The 23,250-nt window shown below is 34.4% G+C and overlaps 1 protein-coding gene across 1 annotated transcript; it reads right to left on the bottom strand.

Moving 5' to 3' along the window:
• Positions 1 to 1,206: 1,206 nt before the first annotated feature.
• Positions 1,207 to 22,160, bottom strand: LOC149801071 (melatonin receptor type 1A-like). The gene is made up of 4 exons (XM_089956766.1): positions 21,977 to 22,160; positions 9,145 to 9,586; positions 3,823 to 4,029; positions 1,207 to 1,438 (listed from the first exon to the last, which is right to left on the bottom strand). Exons 1-4 carry the CDS (start codon positions 22,158 to 22,160, stop codon positions 1,294 to 1,296), a joined length of 978 nt encoding a protein of 325 aa, XP_089812892.1. The 3' UTR covers positions 1,207 to 1,293.
• Between the last annotated feature and the right edge of the window lie 1,090 nt (positions 22,161 to 23,250).

Below are 23,250 nucleotides of genomic sequence, written 5' to 3'. Positions count from 1 at the left end.
AGATATTTACTAATTGATTCTAGTCTCTCTATTTGCAATATTTTCTGGCTCTATTAATTCAAAAGTGATTTTAATAAATCGCATTGTTACCTTATCGTGGTTTCAGCGAAATTACTATTTCCAGCTGAGAACTCATCTTAATGGGATTATAATGCTCGTTTGATTTCAGTGTTAGTGTGAGACACAAATTTTAAAAAAATATTTAAAAAAATCAATTGTCTTTCTGTGAAAATAATGGGAAATCTTCCAAACTCACATATCTAAGTAGTAACAAAAGAGTCATCTTTAGGTAAACCCAAAACAAATTATATCCACGATAATAAATTTCAGGTGTTAATATTGTTTTTCACCTAATATCTGAAAGGAAAACTGAATTTGCTTATTTATAAGCTTTTCAAATCGATGGTAGTTTTTTCTTGCATGTATTTTATTCTTCTCAAAGAAAATAATTAGCTTGATCTAAGATATAATGGTCCATCTACTCAGACTTCCAAAGAACTCCCATGAATATCAATACCAAATACTGTCATAAAAAATATCACATTTCTCGATTTTACAGTGATCATTAATTTGTCCTGGAAATCTAGAAGCATACATCAACGCACCTGCTACAAAACTAAATATCATGATTAAAAGGCAGTCCCAACATCATATTTTTTTCTTTAAACACGCGCTATTAATCTTTCTCGGAACGAGTACCATTGTGGACAAAACACAACTATCATCTTGTTAGTATTCCAGTGATATCAACTATAAAACAGGCGATTAAATAAAGTTCAGATTTTTTAACGTAGTCCGTCGGATTACACCTAAAGGGCGAAAGCTGGCGATAACAATCCTATACATACGAACAAAAACACATATCTTCTTCTGCAAACATTAACGATGGAACATTGGCTGGTTTCGGTTATGGGTTGCCATCATTGCAATGAGTACGATTCTGTTTACCTATGCTTACCTCAAGCTAATCATAGGCATGCAAAACAAACATCTCGAAACCAAATATTCAACATGCAGCTATGCCGCACTATGTTAACATTCTGTCCACTCCTTTGATCCTATCAAAGGAGTTACTGTGACGATTTCAGATGGAGCATTGGTATATGGCAATGCAATAATAAGGGAATGGGATTAGTTGGGATTCGCGGCCAAATATATACAGAATCACCAATGTGATTATTCCACGAGTTAATTTGCCATGAAGAAGTCATCATCACTAGCCAAGGTTCTGATACGTTAACCCTATCTACACACTGGCAGTAGAAGTTGTGAAGAAGTAGCTGGCAAAAGGTTCTAACGAGAAATGGGGTTAAGCTTCACCATTCCGGTCGTGTGATACACTTTGGGAACCACTGATTGCCTTTCACCATCATCTATTATGTCAGGTGACACAGAATTGTCCGATGAAAACAGTGACCGAACCTTTGTTCGGAACGATCTGCAAAAGAGGAAGAAGTTGAAATAAATAAGTAGAGACACATTAGAAACAAAGTAAATCCGCCCCATCATCTTCATATTAGAGATTTTTCTACAATGAATCAAGATATTGAAGTCAACCTGATATTGACCCTTAGCCTTGAAAGATACTTTACGGTTTTGACGTTTCTTGCATTTTTTCAATGTCTTTGAGAATTGGTATTGAATAGCCTCATTCGGATATTGAACACCGAGACCAAACTGATAACTGGATCTAGCAAAGAAAAATACCAGTTATAGGAATCAGTTATGATATGCATTAACGTCAAATCAACGGCTAAAACAAAAGTTTACTTTCAGAGGACCATAACACACGCGCTTTTCCAATGAAGCTTTTGAAAATAGTTTAAAATCTGCACTTTTTAAGATTTTGTGCTACTGTTCCTTTTTCTTACCTAGGTGATCCAAGTTTGTAAGGTTCATCAGTAAGAATGTACATATACAATGTTACTGTCACTATTTATGTATGCACCACCCACTCTAATTAAGGTATCATCCACTCTAACGACCGTAACGCAATGGTATTACTCTGCCGTTTTTTTTCTTTATTGACATGGCCAGAATATATTTTCGACAATTATGTTAGGAGTCTTTGGTGGGTGACATCATATTTGGCAGTCATACTGGGTGCTGTGTAAACAAAACATGATGGTCGTTCTTCCATAGAATATATTTGCCGCTTACTTCTCTGTTTTATTTAATTAACTACTTTAACTCGCTTATAAGTCGAATCAAACTGCAAACAATAAAGACCCTGACCTGTCGTAGCAAAGTGCGGATCAGTATCTGTGTTGTTTATGATACTGATCATTCCTTACAATCTGCACAGACCAATATCTGCCGGTGCATTATGTGATGGCAAATCTGGGTCTCTGAAGTTTGCTGCTGGATTCGTTTTATTAGCGATTAAGTACGGTGTATTTCTCAAGATAGAATTAAATTTTAAAAATACGTGAATATATATCTTAGGACCTAGGGTTCGGATAGGTGATACTCAAGTGATAAAAACTGTCCAATGGCTCTACTTTTATATTACTGAAATATGGTGGGTATACTTACATTATGGAGTAACGATGCTAAGTATTAGGCCAAAAAATGTGTTTCCTATTGCACTGAGTTTAAAATCAGGGTAGGTAGGTATTATATATATATATATATATATATATATATATATATATATATATATATATATATATATATATATATATATATATATATATATGATGAACTAGACGCTTCTTGGACTATACCTACTCTATTAGATGCAGAAATCAATGTCGACGATGTTTCTGATTTTAAAACAAAAAGATTTTGTATATTATAATGATTAGTATATTTAATATAGTAAGCACTTCAATTAATGGGCTAAACCATCTCAATTAGACAGTTAAATGCACAAATCAATTTCGAGAATATTTTATTGTATTCATTCTTCATTTTACCCCGAAGGGTAAAAGTGCTAAAGTAGGCAACGAAAAACATGGACGTTCGGCCGATCGGAAACAGGCATACCTTTTCTTCGGATTTGTGGTGGGGCTTTAACTATATGTAAGGGTTTTATCTCGAACCATTCATCGGGCAAACAGAGAGATCACAGTATTCTGAGACATTCTTGTTTAGTGATATTGAAAAAGTAACGCACCACCAAGAAAGGGCATGTAGTGGTTCTTTTGTCAGTTCGTTGCTGAACTCTGTCCGATATACATCTGGATGTCACACCATAATTAAGTTTTGCTTGCAGCTAAGCTTATCAATATTTAAAACCGTATCATGCTTTCCTTAAGGACTCACGGTACTAATTAAATTCCCATAGTAAACTTATGCAAGCACCATGATATTAAAAATTCAATTACTTCAATTGTTTTCGTGTGCATGATCAAACCTATATTTATCAGTATAGATGAAACATTGATGTCGGCTTCTGTATTGAGGAAAGGCTATGAGCCGCGCCATTTTCTGGACCTGCATGTGTTTGAAACATCTGCTTTCAATTCCGCACCAAAGAGTCAGGTGCTAATTTTAGTAATGAATGTTCCAAACTCAAGACTGTTAAAGGACTTAAATTCCATCAATAAAACAATGTCGCTATTGTTTTCACTTACAACTAGGATAAGCTCTCAAAAGATTCTTTTTCCTACAACATAACTTACATTATTGAGCAATCCTAGTCAGCCAAACCCATATATACTATATTTTATGTTCACCCATTTCAAGGCAGGTTCCCATTTTTCCGTATCATTCGTACCGTTTGTCCTTAAACCCCATCACAACATCATCTCTCTCTCTCTCTCTCTCTCTCTCTCTCTCTCTCTCTCTCTCGCCATGGTAAATACTGACTAGACTTACCTACTGCAGAGAATGTATACAAAGAAGTTGGCACTAGAATGTGCATGTGCAAGCAGTGTAACGAACAGATGAACCTCTTGTGAGAGTAAATCCCTAAAATCAATTACGATGACAATAGCGTAAGGTGTCCAGCAGATGATAAATAGAAAGAAAATGCCGACCAGTGTTCTGGCTGTGCTAATGGAGTCCCGTAGTGCTTGTCTCGTCCTGAAATGAAATAAGGCTTGTTTTAAAGAATCAAATGGTGTAATCAGACCGTAGCCTGGATGTTTGAGGACACACGGTATTAATTATACGGGAAAACTGTGAACCAGTCTAGAAATAATAGATTATTTAAGGGTTTGGTGATCCATAATTGGTTAATTATGAAAATTAAAATTTTAGTAAAAATATATTTTGAGAGCTTATTCTATTTGTAATTACAAAAAAAGAGGCAAAATTATATTGATGCAATTTTAATAGTTTTACAGGCTTGACTTAGGAGTACTCAATAATGAAAGTAGCACTTGATTCATTTGGTGCAGAACCAATAATATGTGTTTCATGCACATGTAGATTAAAAACATGCCGCGGGTCACATGGTGTTCTCCACACAGAAGCTTGCACTAGTGATAGTTGTGCATGGATACATGTATGTCTGATCATCAGCGCCCAGAAATTTTAAGTTATTGAATTTTGAATATGATGGTTTTGTCCATATGTTTACTATGGGAGTTGAATTAGTACCGTGACTCCTTGATCGTCCACTGATTTCACATTTTAAACTATTAAAGCAAACTTATAATAGCTCCCCTCGGACTGTCAATACACGAGACGAGTATCCGACCCAAATTGGCAATATAAGCGGTTCCAACTTTAATCTGTTTTCTGGTTAGACCCGAATGGGCGAGCATTCTCCGATGCCAGTTGACTATTAAATTAAACGCGATACAAGCACCCCGATCACGTTGCTATACTAATGATGTGCTGTTATTCACCCTAAAAAATGTTATATTCTTTTTTTTAAAATCTTGTACCATCCTTCTGTGTATATTGTATATTGCATCCAGATATAGTGTAACTATTGCACGCGACGGTTCTTTGACTTAATACTTGACATTTTAAAATGAAATATGAGATGAAAATCTATGAGAGATTCCATCTCAGTCTCGTGGAAAATGAGCCTTTGTCATGAGTTGCATAATGACGGCCATGAGATAAATGAGCACATTGTGGATTCTTAAAGACTTGAGATTCATTAACATTTCTGGAAAATCAGAAATACTTTGGGATTTTTGTGTTCTTGTTGTTTTGTTCTGTTTTGTTTCTAGATATTCTTACCATAGTCTTCGATAGAGAGAGAGATACAATGTAGACATAGTTTGGATTAAAGTTGCTAGAAACTGCCTATATGAAGAAAGGGTGGCTTAGGAATTCATGAAGAAAAACGTCATGATATTTCAATACAAGTTGCACATGAGGGTCGCAGAACAAAAAGAACTGCATCAAAGAACGCAGATACTTAAGGTAGAATTATAGCCAAATTATTTACATGCATGCAGTTCATTCTGCAAAAAAGTCGAGATCAGTGGTCACCAAACTTTTCTGGGCCACAGCTCCCTTGGTGATCCACATCGCCCCCTACGCTACCCCTTAAAAAGCAATATTCAGCTTTAGCGCCCTACTCAGTATTCCCCCCCCCCCTTGGACAGGTACCGCCCACTTTGCGAACCACTAGTTCATATTACAGTTTAGTCAGTATGTCAAAGTGACGAAGTTACCGTCGCCGTTCGAATGTTTGCATAAAACACACTACTCATGATTTGGTTATATTGGAGTTTATATAAGACTGAATTGGAATTTACCCTGGATTGGACGTGAACATATCACTTTATTTATTTATTACATATGAATTTCTTAAATACTTGGCAGATTTTTATAACAATATCACTATTGAAAAAATGCAAAGTTCACTATTTCCTACTGCAACGATTGTATGCATGTTATGATTGAAACATATACTGAAATTAAAGAAAGTACACAGATGTAGTCATAATATTTCAGAAAAGCAGATACACCTAAACAACTATCACATTTATTACCCTTTTTTCAAGAGAATTTTTTAATGTCAAACAGGTTTACAACCTACCTGGATCCAATTGCATGGATACATTTTTCGTTTTTGTGTGTGTGTGTGTTTGTGTGTGTGTGTGAAAACTACATGGAAGTTTGAGATAACCGCTTTAATTATTTGTCGGTAAGTCGTAAAATTGCCTGCGTTACCAAAAATGACACTTAATGAAAATGCATATTTAGTAAAATCATTTATACCTGCACCCTACTGTTTTCTGTCAGCAGGTTAAAATGTTTTCTTTTCTAGTTTTTTCGGGTCATAATACCCGCTTTGAATCTAGCCTTCAGTTTGTAAGTAAATACCTAGGTTAGATCTCGCTGATGATTTTCACGTTTGAGCAACGTTGAAAATTTATAGAAAACGAATCCCCTCATTTCTCCCACTGATAATGCTTGTTATAAAAAATATGCATATTCTTTGGTGATGCTCAAAGAACTTGAACCTTTATCTATTTTCATACCTGAATGAAGCGTTAATTTTGGTTTGAGTGTGCTCAGCAGGCCTTACTTCTTATGTTCGTTTCATAGCATTTTACTGGCCTGTATAGCTTTGTTTTACTTGATGAACTTCAAAAGTAAATTATAAACAATAAGGCGATAAAATTGTTTCATTTATTTCTTTTATAATTGCAGTTGCATCAGTTGATAACTGTGGGGAAGATGTCCATTTGTCAGAACATAACCATGTGACCATACCCAGTTGCGTTTATTTCTGTATAGGTTGTACGAAGAATCACATTATACTCATTCTATAAATAGGGTCACGTGCAAAGTAATGCAAACACTGAAACGAAAGGCATACAAACTACATGCATTTAAAGCAAAATAAAAAAACAGTGGGTTTACATTTTATTTAAAGAATTTAATAAATTGATTTGACATAATAAAATAAGAAAAATTGTAAGTTTCTGAAGATAAATAATTTTTTCTTAGATTTGTTTAAAAAGCTGGCAAACTCAAAATCTGCCAAGACGAACACTGAGGCATTGTATAGAACTTTCACTGCGGCTATTTAGAAATGAATTAAAACTATCGGTAAATGGGTATAGGAACTGGGAAGATTGGGAGGGGGTCAAAGACTAACATTATAACAGTTGGATTCACGGTCATATAGTGCAACACGCGAACCTTGAAAGTTACGATGTGGGGGAGATGGATGGGTAAAAATCCTGCTACTCCCCATCATAAATGTCAGGGTCGGTGTCTTGAAATGTTTGACTTCTGGACCTCCTTCACTATAACCATTTACCGATAGTCCTAATTTCATTTGTAAGTAGTCCCTGTAGGTAAAATAAACTTCTAATGAACACGAAAATAGATTTAAAGAAACGAAAAATGGTTATTCACGTGTATGGACAATAACGATTATGTCAAGTCACAATGAACTCAAGAGAGCGTCAAATCCAAGAGTCATTCATATCTCAAACAAACTAACACATCCTTTTCTTTGAATATTGAACAGGAACTTTACTCAGACAACATATTCCAGTTTAAATAAAAGATTAAGACGATGCTGTCGAATGTTTAAAACCTTAGATCGCCTACCATTGGTACAATTATTTATGTTGACGTAGGTATTACGTTGCAGATGGAGAATCCCCTTTTCTATAAATAACTATGTAGCAGACACTCTCAGCAAGAATACGCTTAAATAAAGCTCTAAAATTATAAAGAATTGCAATTATAACAGTTTAATTTTGTTTTTTTTCTTCCCCTTATTTTATCGTGGTATAAGCTGTCAGTTGCTGACTCAAACATCTTACATTCAAATGTGTTAGTCGGCAACTGACAGTTTATACCACGATAGACTAAAAACATCAACATTAAACTCTTAATTAACAATTTTATAAGTTCACTTTCAGAAGATAGTGATGCCTATGCAGTGAAAAATCATTTCCGTATGTGCAGGACAGCAAATTGTATGTGTTGTATACTATATATCATGTACAATGTCCGAGCGCCCAAATATCGTGTGTCGGCCGTTTCAGACAGTTCATAGTTTTGCTACCGGTGGTCAAAATTATTTTCAATTCATGCGGGCGAAAGACATGTAAATGAACTTTCTCTACACTGACAGAGCTGTAGAGCAAGAAACTTAGTTTGCTCTGTGGCCTCTCAGCTTTCAGTTGTTCGAAAATGCCCAGAGCGAAACCATAACCGATGGATATTGATAAATGCATTTGCGTTAACTCTGAAAGTACTCCCAGTACCAAATACATTCTGTAGTATGCTCTCACAAGAATAAAGATCTAAACAGTACGGAATATTGTAATGCATATGCAGTATGTATCCTGAACTGTTTTGTAGGTATTTCGAGCCGGCAGCCTAATATTTTTAACAAAATTATCCTACTTGTATTTATACTGCAATACTTGAAAGGAAGATGGATTGGAGAAAATACTTCAGCGACCTAGCAGATGAATCAGCTCTCACACATATGCAACTCCAGGCTACGTTCACAAAACGTCAATCAAAGCTTTCTTACTGCTTTCATTTTACGCAAACATAAGCCAAGAAATAGTATGTGGTCATTGTGGTGTTTGATAATCGTCTGCTGTAACATATTGTCAAGTCCTTACCTACAACCCGTCTGCTCAGTTAGATGTATCTACAAAAGTCAGAAACCTACAGTAGTTATTTTATTAATCTATCCCTCAGCAAGAACCGAACTTTCTATATTAAAAATAACTCGTTTAAGGAAATTAAATTTCTAATGTAAAATTATTCTCAAGTGTCATGATTACTCGTAAGCTGTCATTTCCTTGGTTTGGAATCTCCCTGATAATCATGTTGAGTGTACCAGCTGTATATTTGGAACAAGGAACCGTATCTCTAATTTAGATAATGTAATACACTCTGCACAGTGGCAAAATTCACAATCGATATTTTCATTGTGAACAGAAAATTATTATATAATTTGTGGAGCATGAGAATTTAAATAGACGGAATGTAGATTACATTTTCTCGAAACCGTATATATTCAGCAGATAAACTGTTGCTTTAATTTCCCATGTAGTCACAATTCTAAAAAACGTTGTTAAGGGTTTTAATTTGAGCAAATTCTCGAATCGTGTCTTCTTCCACGATCCACAAAAATATACAAAGTGGATTGAATATTTTATTTTAAACGACTGATCTTTTACAAAGTTGCATTTGCTAATTCCATTGGTTGATCATGAAACATTCGAATTCTACACTTTCACTACTCACCTTAAATGTCCCGTGTTGCACTGCTTGTTGATGATTCTTTTGCTGGCGACGATTTTAGCAAACATACGGAGTAGACATGACCCTATCAATATAAAAGGCCCACAAATAAAGGCTGCCGAAACCAACAGGGTATATGTAAAATTTCCCGACCTGTTCCATATGCATTGATGATTCTTTTTGTCGAACGTATGACCACCATCATACAAGAAATTCGGCATCTCCAGTACGAAAGCTAGGATCCATGTTGCGATGCAGATTACTCTCGATTTTGTGCGGGAAAAGATTTTGTCGTAGTTGTCCTTGTGGCAGACGTAGACGTAACGGTTCAGCGTGAGGACGGAAAGACCAAGAAGCGAACAGAAGCAAACTGTCAAGCAGAACGAGGCTACGACTTGACATAAGAAAGGTCGATCTGAAAACCATTTTTGTCCCCCAAAGACACCTGAAAAGACATGTTTCAGTTAGTTGGGTTTTAAACCGAGCATACGCAGTCTCAACCTGGTTTTATCTTATTACATTTCTATCATTCAGCTTCATTTAAAAATCGGTCTCTGGCCACGCAATGGAGGTAGTAGCACATGCGTGCCTTAAATCTAACAGCTTTACATTTACAACCATTCAGCATTATTTGTGTTTATTCGATAAAGAGTTATCAATTAATCAATTTTAAATTAAAGATTAAGGCTTTAAAATTTTAAAAATCTTAATTAGCAGTGTACACTTTGCTTCCTTTTAATAATATAGATCCGGAGAGAAAAACTGGATAGATACTGCCATTGATAATAATTCGTCCAAGGCACGGTTTCCTGTGCCATTATGTGGAAAGTTTTGTGATCATTTAACCCATACATGTGATTATCTCAATGTATCATTTATTTCATACTGAGATATTGAAATATATCAGTGGGAGAAAAATTGTACCACTTTTATCACCACAGTAGTGATGTCACTTTTATCGTCACAGTGGTGATATCACTTTCGAAATTTCAATGCACGTCGCTTCTTTTCCTTTCTTGCATCGATATCGAAGGGTCAATTTAAACAGTCATACAAGATCCCTGGCGCATTTTATAAGGCTTTATTGTAACATTGAACTTCAAGATATTTGTAAGATTTGATTTCGTTTAAGATTTCTACCTCTGCAGCCCCTAGATTTTTTTTTTTTTTTAACTCGGTATCTGGCAAACTATGATCTGATTAGCTAAGATATTCTTAAAGTGAACGTTTTCTCGATCGATTCAAATTTACTTCTACAATCAGTTGCCCTCATCAGCTGTTTTCAAACCATTACTATTCGATGATTGTCCCAAATTTAGCATGCTCACTTAAAACAAGATGATGATTATTGAATAGCAGCAATGCCATTCTCAAAATATATATTATAAAAGTCCTATAGTTCGAATTAATCTTTTTCAGTATATATTTTTTTATAGATAATGAAATACTTATTTACAAGCTGATAAAGTGTTAGTAATCTTTTGAAACGTCAGGCCATAACTGAGATCATATAAATAAACATTGTTCCGCGAGATATTCTCTAGTTCTTACAAGTGGCATGGCAAAGAGGACGTCACTTCAAAACCATGGCATTTTTAATACATTTTTTAAAATCGAGACATATCAAAACTGAATGTACCAATATATAGAGAATTTAATGATTTATATTTCCTGTGAGTCTTACATTTAACTACAGTCATGATTTTTTTATATAGATGAACAGACATGTAAGTTGTCTCACAAAGAAACAAACGATTTATTTGCTAAATATCATTTAAAACTGTACCGAGGTCAACATCTAACAACTGTCTCTGTATTCATATCACGTGACAGTCCTCCATTAAGGTGCTAATTCACCTTTGTTGTTTGCCTGAGAGACGGTTATTTTCTACGTGTTGGTTCTGAATACCAGCGATTATTTCAAGCAGTCCTGTCAACTGCAAAGCTTATGTTTGTAGATAAATGATGTTTTATAGTAAAACGGATAAAAGTAATTTCAAATTACAAACGACTAACACGATCAGGAAGTTACTAAAATATAATCCCTGGGCAATGCAGATTAAGTCTTCTTCCCAGTTATTACCATTTTAGTAGAACAGATCGAGTCCGGTCCTTAAATTTCAGACTTGATCAATTGCTTTAAAAACACGAACCAACTCACTCAACGATCATAAAAGCTGCTTTTGGATAAAAAATAAAACGAAATGATGAAACCTTATAGCTGCGAATGAGAAATGCGGAATACTTTTGACAAATGCTCCAGATATTACATCTCCAGCTATGGTCTTTCAGATAAAGTGCACCTAACACTATAAACCTGCGAATGATGCATTTTTAAATGACCTGGTAAGAGAAAACTTTAAAGTATTTAAAAAATCCCCCCCTTGAATTACTGAAATGGTGCAACGAGTGCGAGAGAGGAGATAGTGACTTAAATAAACCAGATTGTAAGAATGAAGGGTCAAAGGACAAGAAGTCACAATTCTGATTTTTACAGTTATGAAACATATCTAGGTTAAAAGGTCAGAGGCTGAATTGTCACAATTGTTTTAATCAAGTTATGAAAAAGATAGGTCAACAAGAAACAATATGACTTATGTAATTTTTAAGTCTTCTTACTGCACGAATTAGGACCATGATTTATTGGTCCTATTAAATTAAGTGCTGGTACAATATTTGATATGTAAAACATATTCAGTTTTTAATGTTGTATCGTGAAATGATGCCTCTACTACTAACCGATTTTGAAACGTTGTGAACTTTAGAATTGTAAAAATTGCTACTAGGGGTTTAATTTAGCAGCTTGTATCTATAGATTTTAATTCCGTACCTGTTGGTATGACCAGTTTGGTTTTACTGTAGCTGTCTGTACGAATGTCTATACGTATGTCTGTGCGCATGGTGGATCCATGAAGGGTGGGCGTAGCCAATACAAGTGAGCCAACCCAATTTAGGAGAACTGTGTGCTTTCGGTGCGTATATGTGTGCGGGTATATCAGGCTGTCTGTCTGACCGTCTGTGTGTCTATATGGATATGGAAGATGATGTAACCATCAAGACCATACAAAGACGAAACTGCTAATTTGTAAACTTGTGCGCATGGTGGATCCAAGAAAGGTGTGCGTGGCCAATACAAGTGTGGGCCAACCCTTGAATTCGGGAGAGCTGTGGTTTTGTCAGTGTACACATTTGCAAGTTTTTACAAATATTTGTGAATCGTACGGCTGTACAAATGACAGAGTCATATGTTTGTTTCAATTAATCGTTGTTTCAATTGAGTACAATTGGTTCGTTTTGATTACAAGAGATAATTTGAATCTTATTTTGGCTCCACGAGATTATTTGAATATTATTTTCGCTCCATGAGATTGTGCGAATCGTATTTTCGCTCTACGAGATTGTACAAATCATAATTTCACTCCACGACGTTGTACAAATCTTACTTTCACTCCACGAGTTTGTATGAATCTTACCGTCATACATTTGAATATATGAATAATTTTTGTTTTCCTATTTGTGAATGTTTGGATAAAGTAATCGAATTAGACGTATGTTTAGAGCGTGAAAGAATCACTGTATTTGTTGTGTGTGTGTATATATATATATATATATATATATATATATATATATATATATATATATATATATATTTCATCATTGTGTTATGTTGTCCTTTGATCCAAGCATTCATTCAGGTCAATCCTGTTACAGAGAGTTTACAGATATGATGTTAAACACGTATGAAGTTACACAAACCTTTAAACGTAGAGACCTACCGTCTGTACTCGCGTTTAACACAATCGCAACTGCAAACAGGTCTTCCGTCGCACAGTCTGCCGGGAGATCTGAGTGTGCAGCTGGTAAGGAGTAATCACTAGACCCAATAACACAGGAGCATTATGCTACAGTAGATCAGGAGCTATATTGTTTGCAGTTTTACTCGGCTTATAAGCGACTACATACGGAATCAATTAACCAAACCACCGAAATATCATTCCCGCCGTCAAGCTTTATTTCGTAAAGTAATACGCAAGAACTAGAAATATGTGGTAATGAAATATGTAAGTGGTATTAAATTAAAAAATGTATTAATAAATGTTATCGTTGAGAAGAAAACTTATCAATCTTATTAAAGAACTGTCCCCAAGAGAGAAGAAAATCGTTAGCTAGGTTATGAAATCATTTCTTATCGTATTATACTCCTTTTACTATAATTAGCCTGATGTCTCCAAATCAAAGGTGGAACAGCGAGATTAATACTCAAATAATTTCAACCAGATATGAGAACAATGGAATAAAAGACAATAATGAGCTAAAATGACTAAATCTGGTTGAATATTAAACCTTATGTTTGGTAATGGAGAATTTACCAAATTAATATCGGATTTAAATTGCACAAGAAATGATGCGCATGGGCAAAAACATTTTCAGATATTTAACCATTTTCGGCCTCGTCATATTGAAGATAAGGTTGTCTAAAAAGGAAGAAGAAAGAAGATAATGACTGTGAGTAATTTGGATTTTTAACGTGACTTTAACAAATTTTCAGTCGTATCGCTACGATGACTGCAGTGTGACAGTTTATAGTGATGTCTAGCGCTGACGCATCATGCTGCAGACATGCAGCATCATGTCTCACCCAGTCCGGGCCGACCAGTCCTAGCTCTAACCTGTTAACGCTGGAAACAGATAATGAAATGAACATGATGCAGACACCAGTCACCAGACACTACGTTAATATGAACTAAAAGATAGAAAGATAGTTATGTAGTAGTATTTTTCGGTATCTCAGCACAGTAGTGGCTATATGGTGCCAATAAAATAGAATCCTTCTCGATAAATGTTGACATTAAGTACCACAAGATAAAATATAAAATAAAACATGTCAGAATTCTGTAAAATGAAAATAAACTAACCTCAAATAAGTAACAGAGATTGTGGAAAATAACATAATTTTTTTTAGTTACGTTCATTTCTAAATGTCCGAAATGATTTTACCTGCTTGCAAGTCAAAATTCGAATCGAAACTAAATTAGGAATGTTATGTACACGCCATACTTCATTTTCATTTCTTTCCAGATCTCGTGAATAAAATTAAAATCTAGTCAAGTTTTATCAACAATCTGAATGTACGCATAATCTAAATATATACGGGGAATTCAGCGTCATCGTTGAACAGTTGCATAATAGTTTAATATTTATATCACACTGGTGCACTGGATATTGTTCTGCAAATGCTTCCTGACAAGAAGACGCAAATTAGGTTATTTGTAAGTAGACGTATTTTTTCTTTATATATATTATGCCTATAATTATCAAGCATTCTTCTATAGAATCCAGGGATAGCACTTTCCGTTGTGTCTGGTGTATATTTATAACTCTCTCTCTCTCTCTCTCTCTCTCTCTCTCTCTCTCTCTATATATATATATATATATATATATATATATATATATATATATATATATATATTTATATATATATATATATATATATATACACACACACACACACACACATATATATATCTAATTTATCAAACGCCACACGCTGCACAAAATGGCAAAATAGTTACATTCTTCATAAAGTCATTTCCATCATCAAAGGAAGAAAATGAATATGAAAAAATGATTCTTATTCAATTGTTCTAGGTAAAAGAAAAGTTTATAAAGAATGAGCTACAAACATCTTTGATAAAGAAACCAAAAACAAAAACGTTGAACTGAGTGGATCTGTACTCCCAAACATATTTTATATGTCAGTTCATTCAGGCCAAATAAAGGGCAATATTTTCAGCAAACTCACACATGTAATGTTCTTGTTGATGGTACTGAAGACAAAGGACATATGCGGACGGTCGCTGTTTCGAACCCCGGCCGAGTCATACCAAAGACTTATAAAAATAGTACTAACAGCTTCCTCGCTAGGCGCTTTGCATTAAGAGGTTAGTGTTAGATCTCGTCGGCCAGGTGTCAGGATAATGTGACTGGATGGGACATATGCTACACGTCTGCTGCATGATGTCCCAATACTAGACATCACTATAAACTCCATCACTGCAGACATCGTAGCGATATGACTGGAAGATTTTTAAAGTTATGTTAAAAATCCAAATCACACACACGCAGACACACACACACACACACACAAGCCCATGCAAACACAGACACACACAGAAGGAAACAAAAACGATGACGACTATGACAATGGCGTTTATGAGAAGAAAACAGTAAGAAATAAAAGACAGAAGTGGAAAAGAAAAAGAAAACGAGGAGACGAAGACAAAAGCGACAGAGGGGGAATGACGGGATCTTGATAAGTGAAACTTGCTGCTCTAGAGAATCTTAAATGAACGCCTTCCGTTACTTCTAGTTCAAAGCGTCAGGAATACAGCTACATTCTTGTAGGGAAAGTGTTGCATACAATTTACAATCTTAATTTTAATACTTCGTTCAGTTTGTGATGGTGTTGTAGACAGAACACAAAAACAATCTCAGACTAACATCTTCTATGTTCATGTTACTTCATTATGATACAGATTTGCTCAGTATTTAGTTTTTCACCAAACCTTTAATATTTTACACATGGGTATATCACATTAACATCGATTGGAATAGTAGCATATAGATAACAGTTCGGGACAGATTGTCAATTTTAAATATCGTATCCCCTTAGAAGAACATTTCTGGACCTCTCGTACTTTTTGACAAAAGAAAAGTACTCTGACCTCAGGGCTCACGTATATATTGATGCATTGTTTGTGCATCGAGATACGGGCAATCTGATTAAGATATACAGCCCAGAACAAAAGCTATTGAACACCTCGATGGTTCGGATGTGCTCGAGGTCAAACACTCAAAACATGATGCATCATTAAAAACTTTTAGCCATTCGCTGTTACTGAGCTAAACACATACTTTTATAAAGCACAATATTCAACATTGTTGCCTAATTATTATAGAAATTAAAGTTATATCGCAAGGACCAATAGTGGATTCATACGACTAATTATCTTTTGTTTTGCATATAATATGCCCAAGGAAAACATCAGATAAAGTGACACTCTGAGAAATTATTTGTAGCGTTGTTTGTATGCACTACAATATCACATTCATTATACTGAAATAATTGCTCACAAAAAACATAGGTTTCAAAAACTAGAGGAACAGGCAATCGATAACAAAATCTGTGCACAATATCAAACATTGTCTCTTTCTGTGATATTGGTTCGTGCTAATTGCAATGTTAGTAAGATATGCGCCGGATGGTAATAAAATCGCATTTCTAAGCTATCCGTTTCAATCTTTCTTTCGGATAAAAAAGAAAGATTATTTATAACATGAGAAAGCATCGGTATCTAAAACAGATCAATTGTATCCTCTACGATACAAGAAAATGCAAACAACGTTAACACGCATTGCATGTGCAAAACAACTGGGTCGTAGGAATAACATATACGTGAATGATCATCATTAAAAGTCTTAGAGGTTCGTTTGAGCGAAAACACATGTACAGATTTTACGGTGACGGCTATCAAAATGTTTATGAAATTTTTAATAACACTGGGGAGTTTTGAAAGGTCATTATTCGAAAAACTTGGCAATTTGGCTCTGTGAAAGATCAGTCAGACGTATTGACTCCCCTAGAAGGGTGGAGGTAGCTGAGTACACTCATTTCTATCTTAGAACAGGATACACTTCCATTATGAACAGAGATAAGCTGGATGATGTAAAGGAAAGTTTATTTGATATATTAATACCAAATTGGGAATAAAGATAAGCAGAAATACAAGACGGAACCTTGACAGGATTTAATATTTGACGCTGGCCAATAAACAGCTTTCAACAGTTCAGACTCAGAGGAAACTCGTATATTGAATTATCTCAACTAACTGAGAAGGAAATACCTTTTTTAACGTAAACAATGTGGTTGATAAAAATATTTTTTTTATGCCGAAGAAATTATATTCAATACGCCAAGTAATGATGCAAATGCACCATCGAAATACAGTCAATATTCAACAAAATATGAGGTTCAGATAAGTAATACTCTATTAATTGAAAACGAATTTGATATATTTGTAAATGTTTAGAAAATATTGGAAGGGAGAGAAAACTTTATCTAGATAAACTTAAATACATCGGTTCTAATAGCTGAGACAGAGCGACAGAAACTAAACCACGGTGATAGTGTTCGCTTCAATCGATGGCGCCCAAATTCAGTGAGGTAGTTGCATAGAAGGTGCGCTTCTCCTCCGAAAGGATTATGCATATTAAAGGTACCATCACGTTGGAATATAAGATTTATCACAGATACATAGACGTCGTTAACTGAAACTTCTGTAAAATATGCTTTAATTTTTTACAAAACAGAATGAAATCTTCCAAACACAAAATACTGTTACAATGTCAAGAACTATATGGGTACAATGCCAGAAAATTATAGCATCACATAAAATGTACTTATCTTGTTTATTTTCACTTTACAATTATCACAGTACCACAAAACTGGAATGTGCAATGAAACAATCAATTCAAGCATCTAAACACATTCCATCAAAGTTTTCTTTGTACCTGATGTCATATTATTAAAGTTACAAACCAGTCTTTTACAGAGGTAATGACTGCATTTACATGTTTTACAACTGTTTGGGTAGGATCACGAAACAATTGTACAAAGAAATAAGACTGAAAAAATACAAAACGTGATAAAAGCTGTAAATGCCTTTTGCTGAAGAAGTTGAAAAATGGAAAATAAGATGATAACACGAGAGTACTAGTGACGGGAAATTATATATTATTCGTTTCTGCTCGGGCAACGCTTGAAAGGCTGTATGAAAGAAAACATACATTTACGATAACGGAAAATATCAAAAAGGCAAAGTGTTTGATTACAAGAAATAAACAAAAAGATACACACTATTTTCAAGGATGAACTAAATGGAATATTGATTAGAGATTTTAGTGATTTAAGATCCAAATCTTATTATTTCAATATATACAAAAGGAAGTAAAGAATGTAAAGACGTTTTGTAAAAAGTATGTGTGATAAAAGGAATCTGAAATTCTATGTACAAAAACTGCATTTTAGTCACAAGAAAGGTTATCAGGAAATGAATTTACTTAGAAAATATCGAGCAAATACGAAATGTATATCATAATAGTTGAAAAGGCATTATTGAGTTCCCATCACGACAAGCATTTTTGGTTGAACGGTAAATGCATTAGGTTGGAGACATGTCTATATATTCTTTTAAAAAGAAAACTAGTCTCATTAAAAGTTTTTAGATTTCTTGTTGGGTTTCAAAGTGTTTAGAATTTATTCTTTCCTTTTGTCTGGAATAACATGGTTGTCTTCAAACAGTTTTCATTCCTTTCCCGTCCTTACTATAACAGACGAGAAAATAAAATACATATAGTTGTTAAACTTTACATAGTGTGTGGGTGGTTTATGTGAATCGTATTGGTCCAAATAAGCCAATGAAAAGTTTTTGCACATTATTCTTATTACTGATTGGCTGCGACCGTGGGAGGTTTCCTTACCCCGCTTTCTGGAACTTTGTTTTTAGTAGCACTATCAACAATTTAGTGGACATCTTTAGAATTGACTGCCCAAGGGACTTGGGGGAAAAAAGTTACATCTGTTGGGATGTGGCCAATTTATCACACAGGGGCTTGTTTACAACAGTATTGATCAATAGAAAGTGGATTTGGGAGTGCAAATGTAAAACTGCAACATGAGTGCGTTGCAGTTCCGAATTTTTCACTGGCACCCCAACCTCAAAACCCATTGCGGGATTACACAGTAAGCACGAGCTTAGGCCACCAGCCAATCAGATTAATTGTTGGTGATAACACTGAATGAATTATATATGACCGTTTTCGATCTGCGAGTATTTTGATTTAGAATGATGACAACACTGGTATTTTGTCACACTTATGGCTTTTAATATTGTTTGCTTTTAGTTTCACATGTTATGGGATGGCAAGGGCACCATACTATTTTCAATGCTTAGGGCCCTGGAAGGCCTAATTCCGGCACTGCTAAAAGCCATATTAACTCCATAACAGGCGTAGTTTAAATATCAACCTTTAGGAATAAATAAATTCACGTCTATTTTGAAAAGAAAGTTGACAAATGCCAGTCTCCGAACTTACAGAACGTTATCAAACTACAACATTATTCCAATCAAATAATGCAGAAAGCATTACATTTTGAAACACTATTATTCACGTCACATTTTTTTGTAAATTTCTGTTTCTAGTAATCACTCTTACACACGAATATTAAACAACTGGAATTCTACTTTAGTGAAATCAACACACTGTAGGTGAAAACAATGTAAACAGTCAAATCCAGGTATATGGCGTGTCAGCTACTCTAAGCAGCGAACTGTGACATCACTGGAATTTCCAGTGGAGAGTCAGTGTTGAAAGAGGGTGCTGTCCTTGTACATTTATTAATATTTTTGGAACGGCAGTTTCACTTTGAGTAAAAATTAATACAGAAATTTACTTTTAAGTGCTACTGGTTCTCATTTGTGGATTACTGATTCAACTCACATTTAAGACTAAGTTTTCAGGTTGAAGAATTGAAAGGCAAAGTGCCTGAGCCAAATTTTAATAATGCCGAAATTCATGTTACTTTCAATACAAACTCTTACGACACAAAAAATCAACTATCTGATAAACATAATCTCAAAGGATTATGCGTTAATATTAAATTTATGAAACTCAGTGAATAATTTCTAGACTGGAAAGTGTTCAACTCGTTTCATAAATTCAAGATTAGATCATAACCCATTTTAGACCCTTTGTCTCCCCCACCCCAAGAGCGAGTATGTTGCGTGGACCTTTCTTTCCATTGCATTCCTTGCTTTTATGGGTAAAAGCGCATGGCCGAGTGAATTGGAACCCTGTTGTATGAGTGCTTGGCAATGAGTGCTGACAGTATGAAATTGTTTCTAACTAGAATACGCACTTTCGAATCTAAATGGCCTCATCTTTACAATGATTAGAAATCGCCGAGGTATTTCTGTCTGTATAATTTAATAGGTTATTTATAGTGGAGGCAGCACAAACGGCTAAACAAACAAACATAGACGAAATATGAAAGTGGTGGAATTTCACTTAACCTGACCCTATCATCCAGACAACTCCAAAGCAGATCAGCTAGTCCAGAAAACCTGGCCGATCGTGAAACTTATGGCACATGAATGTTAAATGTCATTATAAATCAGAATTAGTCTACTACAGGCCGAATTACCCCAAATATATCCTAGTCAGAACAAAGAAAATGCCGATCACCAGCCAAGATTACGCTGACATAAATAGTCTCTGTGGTGATAAAAGATGCAAAACCTGTCAACATAAGATGGCGGTAAACATGTCCTCCATCGCAGCTACGAGACCAAAATTGAATATATATGATCTAAACAGAAACTTTAACACAGAGAATGTAATTCACATGTAACGTCGGAATCTTTCGGTATGTCAGAAGAACAGTATAGCTAAATAAGGGGATCAATCTTGATAGAGCTGATGGATGACAAAATACTGGACAGAAATCCAGTTACATAACACTTCACTTACCATGGTCAAACGTTATATGGTATACTACCGATTGCAATTGCTTACAATCACATTTGGAGTTCTGAAACCAGGCAAGAAAAGGAATCTTGCTGGAGAACATGAAAGCTAAGTATAATTAACTATGAAGACTCCAAACGGACATCACACGCAGATATCGTCATATGTTTACAGTCCCATCATTGCAAGCAAATGATTCATTCAATTGTTCACTACTCCCACAATAACGTATAATTTATGCTGGGGTTTTGGTACAGCTTAACAATATAATTTTTGATGTGGTAATTACTGTCAGTACAGAAAAATAAACTTTGGGAAATAAAATATATGGTGATATTATAGATGGTGATATTATATATGGTGATATTATATATATGGTGATATTATATATGGTGATATTATAGATGGTGATATTATATATGGTGATATTATATATGGTGATATTATATATGGTGATATTATAGATGGTGATAGTATAGATGGTGATATTATATATGGTGATATTATATATATGGTGATATTATATATGGTGATATTATATATGGTGATATTATATATGGTGATATTATATATATGGTGATATTATATATGGTGATATTATATATATGGTGATATTATATATATGGTGATATTATATATGGTGATATTATATATATGGTGATATTATAGATGGTGATATTATAGATGGTGATATTATATATGGTGATATTATATATGGTGATATTATATATATGGTGATATTATATATATGGTGATATTATATATGGTGATATTATATATGGTGATATTATAGATGGTGATATTATATATGGTGATATTATAGATGGTGATAGTATACCTCCTTGTATAGCTCATTACCAACTACATTACCGTTTTATCAACTTATTTGAAACCAGCCTGGTGCATTATTGAAACTTTTGAAAGAAATACTTCCATTAGATATAGTTGTGTAATCGTAGTAATTTCGACGCTTTCTTTTGTTTTTATTATTTGTCGTTTCCCTGTGTTGTGTTTGCCTGAAAGAAGTAGTGAGGGTCGTGTTTACTGAGTGTATGATTCTGTTTTTTACTCCACCATATCTTTGATAATAATCCCATTACGAATAATATAAAACCTTTGATGTAAAAATGAAACCATTAATGCGTAATTGCCACATCTTCATTTTTTGAACATCTTTCTCCATGCATATTGTTTAAACTTAATGCTGAATCTATCAATGATTGGTTTTACAAAGCTTGAAGAGTCTTACCCACAATGCACATCGGGTCTGCAACCATGACAACACAGAGGTCGGCCACTGCCATGTTAACAATAAAAATGAGGCCAACCTGTTGAAAATGTTCATCCCTCAGAGCTAAGAACAAGGTTGTGGCATTTCCCGTAATCCCAAGCAGAATCATGGTGACCAAAATGAAGGTGTATATAATGGCCATTGTCAAATGTGTTTCCACCAGAGGAAGGATTAACCTGTAAGATTCGCTTTCAGACGCATTAATTCCTACTGTTGTGTGATTCATCTGAAAAATGAAATATGAGGAGAACTAAAAGTAGTAAAGTCAATTATAATTGCCATGCAGGTGCGTTGTTTTTACAAACTTCGGTTAAATCCATAGTAACAGTTACCCATTCATTTTTATTTCTGTTGCAATGTTGAGAACAACCAAGAAATTAAAGTTAGAAACTTGTCCTTCTTAATGGATTATGCATAATTTAATCATATTATGAAATCTCCATGGAATACAGTTAGCCAGATGAATTATAGACGTTGAAATGTGCGTACACTTTGTAGAATTTAGGAACGAATAAACACGAGCAAATAAACAAGAAGCAATCATCAACATACATTTTTTTTATGTATTAGTGAATCAATACACATAACACCTTTTATACGCATTATTATATACTTAATGGCATTTATATACCATTATATACTTAATATTATATAATATTAAAAACCTAGTATAATACTACAAACAGTTTGTTTAGTCTTAACTTTTGCTGACTCATTCTAGCCGAGACAGCAGCTAGTGTGGTCGTAAGTTAGTGAAACTTTTTTTATTGTTAGACTAATATTTCTAACCGTGGCGGAAAACATCTGTACAGCTGAAAGCTCAAAAGTGGACTGTGTGCCCTAGGAGATAGCTTAGGGGTTCAATAGGCACTGCACAAATAAAAACATAGAGTGCTTGGAAAGATTTTATGCAATAAACCGATATATATATATATATATATATATATATATATATATATATATATATATATATATATATATATATAGATATAGATATATATAGATATATATAGATGGGATGGGTCGTGCACTGTTGAATCTGCCACTCTACAGTTTACCTTTGTCAAGACCATGAATGTCACAAAATATTTGTTTTTTATGGCAGAATGCAATGTAATGGTCTTCGTCGTTGCGTGTCGAATTCTGATAAGGATCCACTCAACTTGGATGCTTTTTATGAACACGATTCTTTCATTTTGTCCGCAAAAGCGGATATGTCATCATTGATTGAT

The sequence above is a fragment of the Sinohyriopsis cumingii genome, chromosome 4 (assembly GCF_028554795.1).
Source record: "Sinohyriopsis cumingii isolate HCF-2022 chromosome 4, ASM2855479v2, whole genome shotgun sequence".
Taxonomy (NCBI): domain Eukaryota; kingdom Metazoa; phylum Mollusca; class Bivalvia; order Unionida; family Unionidae; genus Sinohyriopsis; species Sinohyriopsis cumingii.
Note: the sequence above shows the minus strand (reverse complement) of the source record. Positions and strands in the feature narration are given on the sequence as shown.

What these genes read in the sequence shown, in the direction of transcription:
- LOC149801071 (XM_089956766.1), bottom strand. Translation starts at nt 22,160, where the DNA reads ATGGCCATTATATACACCTTCATTTTGGTCACCATGATTCTGCTTGGG. An exon ending in TGCAACACGGGACATTTAAG is followed by an intron (nt 4,030 to 9,144) that starts GTGAGTAGTGAA and finishes ATTTCATTTCAG; the next exon opens with GACGAGACAAGCACTACGGG. An exon ending in GTATACATTCTCTGCAGTAG is followed by an intron (nt 1,439 to 3,822) that starts GTAAGTCTAGTC and finishes CCTCTTTTGCAG; the next exon opens with ATCGTTCCGAACAAAGGTTC.